The 14,818-nt window shown below is 40.8% G+C and overlaps 1 protein-coding gene across 1 annotated transcript in view; it reads right to left on the bottom strand.

The window, feature by feature from the left end:
* Positions 1-5,768: 5,768 nt before the first annotated feature.
* LOC107716522 (neurexin-2-like) overlaps positions 5,769-14,818 on the bottom strand; it is a 96,530-nt gene continuing 87,480 nt past the window's right edge. Inside the window, exon 3 of the mRNA XM_016523001.1 lies at positions 5,769-5,812. Coding sequence (XP_016378487.1) covers positions 5,769-5,812 — 44 coding nt within the window. The remainder of the gene's footprint in view (positions 5,813-14,818) is intronic.

The raw sequence follows: 14,818 nt of genomic DNA, 5'->3' as shown, positions 1-14,818 counted from the left end.
TTTTAAATGAAAAATGTACTCTGTGTGATTGGCTTTCAGTCCTTTGTATTAAACTATGCATACATACATGATGCTGTTTTGTTTATAGTTGTTTAAGCAACTTAATTAATTATATATGGTTTATAAACATTATTTTAAACATTATGCACTTTTTTCACAGATACTCATGTTATCTTATGCTTTGAATAAACGTGCATTAGTAATAGTTTGCTCGATGCGCCCTCTTGTGGCCTCAGGAGAGAAGCCAAAAGCTTTCGAATTCGAATTTTTATAATATCTAAATACAAAATTCGAATTTGGTCATTTCTACTAGTGAACGGCAGCAGACAGACTCGTGTGACAGTCAGATTCAGTTGCACGTTCCTCACGTTTACTCTCAATAAAAGCACAAAGCGTGCCAGCCGCAGCGCAGAGCATGTGCAGACGTGTCACTCAGTCATTACATCACAGGACGGAGACGTGTCATTTCCTGCTGCAGGTCGTCACATGACATGTTTGCCCACACTGAAGCGCTCCAAAGGTCAGAGCAATTACAGCGAGCGTATGACATTTACACGGAGGACGAGTCGCTTTAAAACCATCATAAAATACGCGTGAAAGGCTTTTCAAAGTGACGGATTGAAGAGTTTCATCAGAGCGACACGTGGGTGATTCAGGCATTCACTGCTCCAGATGTGTGTGTGTGTGTGTGTGTGATGACTGTGAATGAACACACACACTGCTTTAACACACAACAAAACTGTCTGAAAATCACCGCTGCCAATCAGACCGGCTGCTTGACTGTAGAACCTGCTTTATTAAAGCACTAAAGCATCACAGACATTACAGTGAAGCTTACTTTCTGTGAAGCTGCTTTGAATCGATGTGCTGTGAACAGGGTTATTAAAGTTAAACTGAAAACATAAAAAAACAATTTTTTCATTACTTAAAATAAAATAAACTTTAATAAAATTAAACATAAAACAAACTTATTTCAGCTAATTCCCAAGGCATCATTTTAATCATCATTTTTTACATAAATTTGACAGACCTGTCGTCACTTTTCACACAATGATTAAATCTGTGTTGATTGGATCTTCTGATTCACTTTCTGATTAATATCAACCATGCGCCACATCCATCCCATAATTACACAAAAGCTATTAGAAACAGCTATAAGTAAGGTTTGGTGAGTTTTCAGCAGAGGGATCTAGAGTTCCATCGGTTCAAATCTGGAATAGCCTTCCTGATAACGTTCGGGGTTCAGACACACTCTCTCTGTTTAAATCTAGATTAAAGACACATCTCTTTGGCCAAGCATTCAAATAATGCATATCATAATCTTGTACTGCAGTTATATCTGATCAAATGCACTTTATTATTCTTTAGTTTGGGTTAAACAAATCAATTTTGCTTGGTTGGAACAGCAACTACGCTAATTATGTCTCTATTTGTTTAGCTATTGACATCCCGTGGTAACTAGGATTTACACAAGATTCAGTCTGGATCCAGAACACCTGAGAAGAGATGATGCCAACCCCTCAGAAGACCTCAGATGATGCCAACCCTGAAACAACAGAACTACCACATTTTGCTATAAGTTTCATTGCATCATATAATAATTGCTGTTAATAGTGTTCATCGTCTGTTTGATTACGTCTTTAATTGATTTGTCCGTACATTTCTGCCATATGTACATTAACTGACAGTCACCACTGATAAGCTACTAATAAATATTGTAGAAACCTAGTTTGCTGTAAAGTTGCTTTGCAATGATTTGTATCGTGAAAAGCACTATACAAATAAACTTGAATTGAATTTATAAGCCTTTTAACTAGAGGAGCAGTCAAATGTCTCACTAGAGGGTTGACAAAGTATTTCACAATACAAGTGAGGATATTTGGTCCAGAACATGTATACTCAAAACAAGTCCACAAACACTCACTCACAATCGCACACACACACACACACACATCACACTCACACACTCTCACACTCACACTCACACTCACACACTCTCACACTCACACTCACACTCACACACTCTCACACTCACACTCACACTCACACACTCTCACACTCACACTCACACTCACACTCACTCACACACACACTCTCACACTCACACACTCTCACAGTCTCACACTCACACTCACACTCTCACACTCTCACACTCACACTCACACACACCCCAATCAAAACAATCAAATGTTCAACCTGCAGTGTGACTGCAGATGAGTCGTTTCAGGTGAATGAATGTGGGTTGAAACGCTGCCTGCTGATTGGACGCCTCAGGTTTGCTGTAGTCACATGGTCTCTCTGCACTTCTTCATGGTACTCATGTGTTTCTGAAGCTTCATTCTGTCTCTGGTCACGCTGACGTCGAGGGTTAAAGGTGTGTATGGATGAGACAACAGCATCAAGACAAAGACAACAGGTGAAAATCAATGAAGACACGGACATGAAGAATACGGACATTAAACTGAGACTGAACAACTACATCAGGACCGAGCTACAGAATGGAGCAGCAATGCATTATGGAAAGATAAAACACGTAAATACGAGTAAAACAAGTAACGAATGGACAACTACTTCAAGCGGTCAATTATTATTTCTACGGGTCAGTATTTGAAGAGCCACTCAGAGACATGTCATCACGTTTATATTTGCTGGTTTATAATGACAAACACACGACTAGATGAATAAAACATCAATATTAATGCATTTAGATCTATGAGCAGTGTTAGATCAAACCAAAGCTGGACTTATACAAGACAGATATCTTCTCATTTCTACAAAGAACCACAACAAACAGTCTCATCTGTAAAATCGCACAAACCCGTAACATACAGAAAGACAAAAATTCACTCTGGTCTGCTCTGGAGAATGTTCTGAACTAATCCATAATCTGGTTTAGTTGATCCACTCTAATCTGTGATAACGGCAAACTTTAATCTCATATCTACAGAGGACATCAGCCTTCCAGTTTACGGCCAAGAGAGGAGGAAATATCCAAGATCCTCCAACCGTCATGAGGTTAAATCCCGAATGCTCCAGAGGGAACGATCATTAGCTGGGATCGGCCAGATAAGGACAGCAGCCCGATCAGAAAAACAAACCAATCGGCCGTGACCAGAAGAAACCGCTCTTCTGAGCTCCCAGAACCTCTGAACTACTGCCGAATAAACGGCTAAAATACTTACAAACTCATTCCAGGCGACTCCGTGTTCCCGTACGCCGGCGTTCTGCGCTCGTATGCGGTTAGGAAACACAGCTGACAGGTTTCGGAGCAGAACGGGGTCACGGCGTTCCCAGCTCATCCATTTGCGGGGCTTTTCTCTGTCAGCCGAGAGCCTCCTTCCCCACAGGCACCTGAGAGACGCTCGATCTCATCAATCTAACCACACCTTCTGAGCACCTGGTCAGAGCCGCTAATATAGGGCATCCAAGACCGAGCCGAAATCTAGGTTGGTCAATAATTAGCCATCCGGCTCAAGCACGGCTGTCTGTGGAGGAACGACCGGCGGCTCCTCAACCGCGCATTCATTAACTCACTCATAATAACCGGCGGGCTATCGGACTATTTGCTATTCACATTTGTCACAGCCAATTTCCACATTAACATCCCTACCACAAGATCAGGACAAAAGATTGCCTGACAACAATCTGAAAGAGACATTGTACCTGAAAACTGGTTTTGCTAACTGAAAATAAAACTGAAACCTGTGATTTGGAACTGATTAGAATTAGAAGCATAACAATTGGAACCGATTAGAAGCATAAAAAAGGTTTGCATAAATATCATCCACAAATTATCTTTTTTACATCAGTAACTCGCCATCATAACAGACTTTCATAAAAGAGGATATTTTGAAGAACGTTCAGAACCAAACAACATGGAACCCCATTGACTTTCATTACATGGGCGAGAAAACCACACGTGGAGACATTTCTCAAAAGTCCCTTTGAATAAAATCATCTGCCAAATGCATGAATGTAAATGTTATGAAACTCTTTTTGAAGATGATCAAACTGTTTCAAGACCCGAAGCTGATTAATAAAATGGCCTTTTTGCAATCCAGGTAAGAATCTAATGAAGTCTTGCAGGTTTAGTTAAATCACAGATAATCAGTCATACAACGGGCAAAAATGAGCTGACTCTTCAAATATCAGAGGTTTGCATACTTATTACCACATTAACGGTCTGTACTAGTCTTCTGTAGTTTGCAGGAATGATCTAATCAGTGTTTTTAGTGTTCATGTGAGCTCCAGTGCTGCTTGTCTCGCTCTCTGTCTGTATCTTACAGATGCTCATATACAAGCAGCAGATGTTTTAATCCACAGCCCTGTCTGACCGCTTCTGTGGATCAGAGTCCAGCGTGTCCAGGTCAGCGCTGAGATCTCTAGAGCCTCTCTAGTTTACTGCTCGACCCGCACAACGCCAGCAGACGTCACCCGCTTCAATCAGCCACAAAACCCGTTTCAGACCTGAACAAAACCGTTTCTGTCCACAAGGTTCTGAAACAATCCACTGTGTCCCTCTCAGAGAATGAGAAAGTCTGAGATGTCAGAGTTCAGACTCATGATGTGCGTCACATAAAAACTGAGTTACGTACAGCTTTAAAGAAACAGAACTTCTGCCAGCATTTACTCTCAGCCGTGTTTTTCCAAAGCCGTTCCAAACACAGCAGCACTGCACTTTCTCAAGGAGCCAGTCAGTATTTACAGCTGCTTGTCTTCTCTATAGTGTTCATCAAACACTTGAAGACTTAATATATGTATTTGCTAACATTTGTTTACACGTATACATGTTTACACTTTAATCTGAACTCAACCAGGCCAGCCCAGAAAAGGTATATATTGGCTGAAACTGATTATTGTTCTCTATAGTTGTGTTCTTTTCTACTTTAATCTGTTTGAAACATTTATTTACGTCATACAATTGTATTGTCTATTGTTTTATTGTATTTAACTGTTCTTTTTGCTGCTAAAATTGTTATTAGAGGAAAAGGCTTAATGTTTTTGTAACATAATTCAATACCCTAATAAAAGCTTCAATTATTGTGACGTGAAATTTGATATGCCTGAAAATGATTTTCGAATGGTGCTGAAGCTCTTGCTGCTCAGATGTTAATGCAAATTACCAGCTTTCACTATTATCAGATTTGTGCAAATCAACCTGAAAACACCGTCTGGATAACATCCATGAGGATGCTGCCAATGAAGAGCGTTCTGCCATCATCAGCTCACGCACACACACATCTGCTCTGTTGCCATAGCGACGTGCCTCCCGAGGCATGCTGGGTAGAGAGGGGTAATCCATCAGCAGTGTCCTGATAGCGGGAAAACATCCAGATACCTGCGCCTTATCCCCAAACACCAAACACAGCGCCATCAATTACGCAGACAAATCCAGCCTGCGGGGGAATTATGGGTAAATACATCTAGCCCTCGACGGACGCGAGCGGTGTTTGGTCTCGCGTCGTATCTGTCAGAGTGACATCGTCAGGAGGGTTTAACCTTTGACCTCAGAGAATCACGTGAGAACTGATCTACACGACCATAAAACAACCACACTGACAGCGGCGAGCCATTCCACTGCATCTGCTCCATTTCGACTGATCGAAAAGTAAAAATCAAACCAACTCATAAGAAGAAAAGAAACAAAGGAGGAAGAGTAAATCTCGCTCCGCAGCAAATCAAAGCCCCAAGAAGTCGCCAAAACCGCAGTCCAATCTGAGAGCGGCCTGGCTGCCGCCGACACCAATCCTCACCATCACACAGCATCTTTAACCGTTATTAATCAGCCGCTTACCTTCCACAGCGTACTCTTCTGTTCCCGGACCACACCGAGGAGAGAAAGAGAGAGAAAGACAGTGTTAGTGCCATGCTTCACAGTCACACATCTGACAATCACACACCAATCTTCCACTGGAGAACTGACCCGCTCAAAGCCAGCAAGCGAGAGAAGACGAAACGTCAGGCAGTGAAAGACAATAGCAGATATGAGTTTCATATTTAAGAGCGTTTCACACGGGTCAAACAATCGTCCTGCCGCAGCTCATTAGAGGCACTTCTACTTCAGTGCTCCGCTCGCTCTCGCACCAGATTCATCAGTGTCTAGTTGTGATATTGACCTGAGAGACGTTTAGCAGCTCAGCTGAATTAGGTTAATTACTGCAAAACTGTTGGCAAGAAAGTTCAGGAGAACAGGACTCCAGCGCGAGCGGCTCAATCTGTTCACACCGCAAGCCTTAAGGTCTTTGCACGTTAAAAAATGAATATGACCTCACGTTGTGTCAATCACGTTTACACACTGCATTTTGATAGGAAAGGATGACGAATACGAAAAAAACAACAACAAAAAAACACAAACATTTCTGACTCAGTGTGCAAGGACCTTTAGTGATCAACTCTGATTAACTGCTCAGATCCAAATCAAAACGGAACAACACACTGTTATGAAAAACAGATCTGAGTCACAGATCTGTCTGGACAGAGCCTCTGACACTTTCACAGCATTGATCTCTGCTCGTTTGAGCCACCTGACATCAACTTCAGCCAATCACAGGAGTTTAGGGCGGGACTATCTGTTTGACTGACCAATAGTGTATGACTCATACTATATCTGGGATATTTGTAAATGGCACAAACAGTAATGTAGTATGTTCATATGCTGTCCTGAATTCATCTGCCTGCGTTTCAAAGGGCAGTTCACCAAAAAGGATCATTCTGTCACCATTTATGGGCACTCATGTGGCTTCAAACTTGTAGGACTTGCAGTTCCCACTGATATGATATGAAATGACACTAGTCATTTACATGAAGACTTGTGCTTCTTTCTATAATTTACACAAACACTCCTGAATTCATCTGCCTGCGTTTCAAAGGGCAGTTCACCAAAAAGGATCATTCTGTCACCATTTATGGGCACTCATGTGGCTTCAAACTTGTAGGACTTGCAGTTCCCACTGATATATACACTAGTCATTTACATGAAGACTTGTGCTTCTTTCTATAATTTACACAAACACACACACACACACACACAGGTACATTATTGCTTCATTTGTTCCACAAGAACTCATGCATAATGCAAAAATATCCCAACCAATGGATGTCATTGTTTTCACAATTACTAACACTGACCAAAGAATAATCTGAGGAAGAAGCAGCAAAAAGAAAAATAAGCAGCAGCAGAAGAACAATAAAAAGAAGAAAAACAAGAGGTAGAAAAAAAGCAGAAGAAAGGAAGAAAGGAAGGAAGGAAGGAAGCAGCAAAAGAAAAGTAAAGGAAGCAGAAGAAGAACACAAAGCATTCGAGGATTCAGCATCAGTGTGACAGCAGCACTTCAGCGCTCCACTGACACCTAAATAGGGATGTAACGATTCACTCAACTCACGATTCGATTCGATTCACGATTATTATTGTTTTTTTACAAAATGAGATTTAAGACAAATTATAAACTAAATGTGTCCTTTTATTTCCGCTGCAAAAACAAAGCAGCGCTGCACTTACTTTAATATGCATTATACAGAGGCAAGAGGAAAGACAAAATACCATCTAAACTTTTCTAAAGACAGTAAGTTCCCCTCAGACATGCATTCATATAAACTCCTACTCCTAAATGAATCGCGATTTGTTTAGCATCTCAACCGATTTGAAACGTCACATATTTGAATCGATTTTCAACCGGCTCGCTGTTAATCGTTACATCCCTACACCTAAACATCCCAAAATCCAGAAGATGAGATAAAATAATAAGAAGACATGAAACAGAAGTTACTAGGAGCACTAGCAGTGATCATCCATCACTTCTGCTGCATCAGCACTCCGGCTAATGCTTGAGTTCTCCAGTGAAACACCAGCCGTCAGTCTCGTCTGAAGACGCTTCGCTGCAGGCAGAGCAGGAGCGACTTTACTGTCAGACAGCAGATGTGTCAGGAGGCCAAAGTTAAAACAGTTTAAACTTTTAGAAAACACGTTGCAAATTTGTGGAGGTTTATTCCTTTTCACTACATCTCATATGTTTTTAAATGCAGTCTGTGTGATCGGTGATTCGGCTCTTTGTATACCTATTTAATCTGCATATAAAACATTAGAAATTAGATATTTGTTTAATTTTTATTTTGTGTTTGACTGTTAAAACCAAAAATATTTGTTGTTTGTCTCAATAAATTGGGTTAATTTAAAAATGCAGTGGTCAAATGTAAACAATTTTCTATTGCTCTTTGTTTTAAAAAAGGTTATAAAAATTGTCAAGAATTATCGATACCGAACGATATGAAACATTATATCGTTGATACATTTTTTAGCTATATCACCCAGCCCTACACACAACAACAACAACAACACACAACAACACACTATTACAACAACACACAAAAACACACACAACTACAACAACAACACACAAAAACACAAAACAAGACACAACTAAAACAATAACAAGATACAAAAACACACAACTACAACAACACACAACAACTAGAACAACACACACACACACAACAACAACAAAAACACACAACAAAACACAACTACAACAACAACAATACACAAAAACACACTACAACAACAACAACACACAAAAACACACACAACTACGAAAAACAACTACAACAACTAGAACAACACACACAACAACAACACAAAAAACACACAAGACACAACTACAACAACAATACACAAAACACACACAACAACAACACACAAACACACACACAACTACAATAACTAGAACAACAAAAACATACACACACACACACACAACTACAACAACACACCAAAAACACACAAGACACAACTACAACAACAACAACACACAACAACTAACAACTACAATAACAACACACAAAAACACACAAGACACAACTACAACAACAACAATACACAAAAACACACAACTACAACAACAACAACACAAAAACACACACAACAATAACAACAACACACAAACACACACACACACACACAACTACAACAACAACGGCACCACACAAAAACACACACAACTACATCAACGACACACACACAAAAACACACACAACTACAACAACAACGGCACCACACAAAAACACACACAACTACATCAACAACAGCACCACACAAAAACACACACAACTACATCAACGACACACGACTGCAGCAGCGCTCAGAACACAAACACACAACAATAACAACACCACACACAACAACAAAAATGACAACAACAACACACAAAAACACACAAACGTGTTCACGACACACGACTGCAGCGGCTCCACATGGACAGTGGGTAAAAGACGCTGGTAAACTAGTACAGACTAGGGCTGAACAATTAATTGCATTTGCGATAATATCGCGATATGAAAAATTTCGATTTTTCAATCGCAGAGGCTGCAATTACACGGTCACGTGACACGCGAGAGTAAAGAGGGGTGTTCGACTTGAAGATTGATCGACATCAAAGTACGGCGAGAGAAAGCATACGGAGATGTCCGCTGTCTTATAGCCCTCGCAGTACTTTGATGACACACCCATCGGTGTAGTTGTTAAATAAAAATGTCATTCATATCAATTTATGCATCACCTAATTTCATCGTAACATATAGGCCTGGCCTACAGAAAATAACATTTATGTTATTCTAATATTGTACATCTAATATTGTGTTGGTTATACTATACAATTATTTATAGCTTGTCTTTGTTGAATAATACAGAACATAAAGAGCTTTAAAAAAAATAATTGCATATTAAATCGCAATCGCAATATTGGTAAAAAAAAATCGCAATTAGATTATTTTCCAAATTCGTTCAGCCCTAGTACAGACCTAACTGAACTTCCATTATCTGAAACCGGATGTTCAGTGAGAGAAACAATGAGCGGAGTGATAATGTCAGCTGAAGAGACTGGAGATGTGCAGAGGAACGTCACTGACGAATCGTTCATCTAATAATCACACGCTTCTAATACAGCTTGGAGATTTCAAATCATAACAAGCTCTTAATGAGATCCTTAATTTAGCGTACAATATAAGCACTGCCTCCACATACAGTAGCTGTTGAACACAGCAGCGCATTTGAAATGCATGTGAGAGTAAATATGCTAGAAATCTCTAAATATTCAGTCCTCAGAGCATTCACAGGAAGAAGAAAAAACACTGGTGAATTATTCATTTTCATAAATCTGGCTGTCTCCGGAGGCGAGGCATTGTCTCCCTCCCGCTATTAAGATTTCATGATGGCGGCCGTGTGAGTGTTTAGAGCTCAGTGTGGATTCTCCACTGGAAACATGACAAGAACCCGGACAAACCTCACATCACACAGGAGCAAACTCACTGTAACATCACACATCACACAGGAGCAAACTCACTGTAACATCACACATCACACATGGCGAGGCATTGTCTCCCTCCCGCTATTAAGATTTCATGATGGCGGCCGTGTGAGTGTTTAGAGCTCAGTGTGGATTCTCCACTGGAAACATGACAAGAACCCGGACAAACCTCACATCACACAGGAGCAAACTCACTGTAACATCACCCATGACACAGTAGCAAACTCACTGTAACATCACACATCACACAGGAGCAAACTCACTGTAACATCACACATCACACAGGAGCAAACTCACTGTAACATCACACATCACACAGGAGCAAACGCAGACAAATTACTTCAACATTTTATTAAGATTAGAAAGCTCCAGGACTGACCGATCTTCTGATGAAATAAGGTTGTCTCTGCTCTACAATCACTTCTGGACTGTCCTGAGGATATTAAAAGTTGGATGGCAGCTAATTTTCAACAGTTTAATGACTCTCGGTCCTAGTTTTGGCTCCCCTGATTCCATTACTATGGTAAACAGCAGCGTGGGACCTCTGTCCTACACCTGCAATCACAAGCTAGAAACAGTGTCGTTTTTAATTCAGCCCTATATTTGACAGACAAATTAATTCTGCGGTCAAAGGCTGTTTTCATCAACTCTGAACTATTGCTAAATTAAAATCTTTTTTTTTTTACTTTTAATGATTTGGAGGCTGTAACGCATGCTTTTATTTCATCGAGACCTGATTACTGCAGTGCACTTTATTTGGGCGTTACGCAGTCTTCTGTCTCACGTCTTCAGCGGTAAATGTGATTCTGCAGGAGTGTGCAGATTCTCTTCAGTCTTCCTCTCATTCAGGACACAGTGTAAAGATGTCTGTCTGCGGGAGTGTGTGAGGTTTGGCTCTCGTCTACGTGTCTGAACTCATTTCCCAACAACAGTCTTCATGACCTTCACAAACATTACATCGCGTTCAGTTACTGTGTGAATAAAACTACATCACAACTCTCACGTCCCATCAATGATCAGGCATCTGAACGCTGCACGCTCACACGGAGGAACCATTACCATCCGAATAATAACAATCAATACAGACGTACACTGAGTCTGACTGAACATCTCAGTCTGATGTGCTTCACACAGATGATTTCTCATGATCAGACATCTAGTCTCATGTTCAGTCATGGATGTTCAGAACCGGAAGGATCTGTCCAGGAAGAACACAGAAGGACAAGCTGATCTATCTCTCTCCAAAAACCTCCCTCTTAAGATGAAAGAAAAGAACACAAACCCAGCGGAGCCGCAGCACCGGCAGAGAAGAATACAGTTTACAGCCCATCCGCTCTGTCCATCCACAATTATGACTGCTGTTTACTCAGTCAACCAGCACTATTACTAGTACTCACAGCTGAGAATTAAACACAGACTAGCTTCAGCTTAAATCGCACCGAGGAGACGTGCACTGAGAAAAAATGGTGTTGGATTTATTCTGAAATTGCTAGTAAATAATTACAAAGAAATGGTAATTACATTGAATTAAACATGAAATTTTGAAGTAGAAAGACTAGAATATTATTTTCTTTTACAATGTGCTCTAATAATCTTTATTTACAACACTGAAACATCAATGGGCCAGCGATTGTCTAAAAGACTGGAAACAGCACCGAAAGCACCGCAGCAGCAAGCAGCGCTCGCAGGAATATGTTATATGAGTATTATCTCATTAATATTCTCCTGGCGAATTCAGTCGGGGACAATCGGACACTCCAGAGATCGACGGCATCTCCAGAGAAACTTAAACGTGCATCTTCAGAGAGCCTCATCACCGCAGGCAATTAACAGCAGCGATCACGAGCGTGATCTGAAGGTGTAAATCACACTCGACGGCTCTCCAGAGCTTTCCTCCACTGGAAAACATTCAGCCGCTAGCAGACGATCAGGCCTCGCAGCAGAGCAGGAATATTCAGCTTCAGGGCTGAGCGGTGCATTCTGGGATTACCTTCTCAGGTACATCAACATGAAGCCAAAAACGGCTTTATGACGGTTTGGCAGTTCACTAGAATTAGAGACGGAGCCTGTGCATCACAACCAGGGTGGGAGATTAAAGGGACAGCCCACCCAACATCATGACTCTGTCATCACTTACTCTCCCTAATGTCGTTTCAAACCTGTATGAGTTTCTTTCTTCTGTTGAACCCAAAAGTCAATGACTACCAGCAACTGTTTGGTTCCCAACATTCTTCAAACATCATCTTTTGTGCTCAACAGAGGAAAGAAACTCACACAGGTTTGAAACAATCTTATGGTTGAATGATCAATTTTAAGATGGACAGTCGCTTTAAAAACAGAGCTTGTGTTTATTTCCCACCTGTGTTGAAAGCAGCTAGATTACGCATGACATGAGAACTAATTATATATGCAATACTGTGCATCTAACCCTGGCTAACACTATATAACAGTGTGTGTCCATCAGGACACCTGATCCTCAGATCGCTGACCTCAGAATGACCGCCGCCAGCAGCTCTCGGCAGATTCTGGGTCATCAGAAGGTTGTTCTGCTGTGATATTAGGGCACATCTTAAAATATACACAGAGCCCAGATATAATGAGGGCGCAGAGACTTCATGACCTGCTGATGGCCAGAAAACCTTGTACAGTAAAGGCTATACTGCTGATAAATGAACACACACACACTCTAAAGCTGTATGTGTGTGTTTGGGCCCGGTCTCACTCAGGACTCAGGTCAGAGGCTCCTCACAGCGGTTCTGATGACCCTCATCTCTCCATCATCTGCACAGGGGTCATGAAATGGAAAATCAGGACGTCCTTCATATTTACACACATCAGACGTTACTCTACAGTTTGAGGCGATCGCTGGTTCAGTTTAATAGCACTCAAACACATACGGCTCTATTACAGCGCTGGACATCACACACACGATCCAGTGAAGTTCACCAATCACAGCAGAGGACGCTTACTAGAGATGCAGCGATCGACTGGCCAGGGACCGGAATTAGCCGGTTTTCCACATGATCGGCCCGGACCGGTGACCAGCGGTCAGTCTGTCGGTTCCGAGCCGGTCTGTTTTGACGTCACACTTACGGCGATTGATAATGTATTTGTGTCGTGCCAGATGAGTCTCGCACAGCTTGAGTGAGTGTGTGAAAGAATCGTGCAGAAAACAAAACAAATGAGCGAAACAGCACACATAGAAACTTATAGATACACACTGCGGTAAGTAAAAAAAAAACAATTATAATATATGATTTAGGTACGCAACATTGCACGAACAAAATGTTTCAACACGATTGCAATGTGATTTTATACAATAGTAGTTCAATAAACAAGTTACAATTAAGTGACTTACAGTTTAGACACAATATTGACTGTTTTTGCTCAATTACTCTGATGAAAATAGTTCCAATCAAAGCCACAGCAGAACTGGTGTGTGTCTCTGAGCAACACAGTGGTGTTTCGTTACTGAATGAATCCACGTTTTTGAACGAATCAAGCGAGTCAATGATTCAGTAACCCATTCATAAAGACAGTCAGCCGTTTGAACGAATCTGTTGAATGAAGGACTAAATGACTCACTCATTCAAACGGTCATTTGATGCCACCTACTGGTTTGGTTTCATATTTAAAACTATCATTGCATTTTTCCCAACATTTATTATTTGTATGTTTAAAAATATGTAAAACAGTAATCTTATACAATTCTTTATGCATTCGAAAGTTTGCAGTTTAAATGCATTTATGGCACCTCAGCTTCATCAAACAGTCTGTGTAAATTAGTGGTTGACCGATATATCGGCCGATATTTGGCATTTTTCAAATATCGGCATTGGCCGATAAGTTTTTCTGTTTGGCCGATGTGTTCGAGGCGGGACTTTTATTTTGACGGCGCTGAGAACGGCAGCACCTAAACACAGTGCTCACATTCTCCCTCTCGTTCGCTGTCGTCGTTCAGTTCTGTCTAATATGGATAGAAGTCTATCTAATAATCAGATAGAACTGTTAAACAAAGGAATTAAAATGTATACAAAAAGTATTATAGGATTGCTTTAGTATTATTAGTAACAGAAAGGCAAACATTATAATACATTCTCATGTGCCGTCAGCATTCAGCAAATACACATTTATATCATTTAAACAAATCTTTGAATGACTAATGAACATGTAATTTCACAAACCTTGCAGACTTAGTCTAATCTAGTTGAGATCTTGTGAAGTGTGCATTTGTATCCTGCATGATCGCGTGTACTCTGCGTGACGGTCGGTCCGTGTGAATTGAATGCTGACAGGAGGAGAGTTCTGCTTAACTGGAGACGCGCGATCAACAAACTTTAAACTAGTGATTTCAAATTATGCTGCGCTTTATGCATGACCCACTGTCATATTCGTGTCATTTGCATTGCGTGCTGTATGTAAAATGAGTGTTACCTTGGCTTTATTTGAAAAAAAAAAAAAAAAGATTCCCAATACACACAAACTTCCCAGAATACTGAGTGCTCTGTTGGTTACAGTGT

Source organism: Sinocyclocheilus rhinocerous, unplaced genomic scaffold (genome assembly GCF_001515625.1).
Source record: "Sinocyclocheilus rhinocerous isolate Xijiao unplaced genomic scaffold, SAMN03320098_v1.1 scaffold2675, whole genome shotgun sequence".
In the NCBI taxonomy this organism is placed as follows: Eukaryota; Metazoa; Chordata; class Actinopteri; order Cypriniformes; family Cyprinidae; genus Sinocyclocheilus; species Sinocyclocheilus rhinocerous.
The sequence above is the reverse complement of the archived record's forward strand: the minus strand, read 5'-3'. Positions and strand labels throughout refer to the sequence as shown.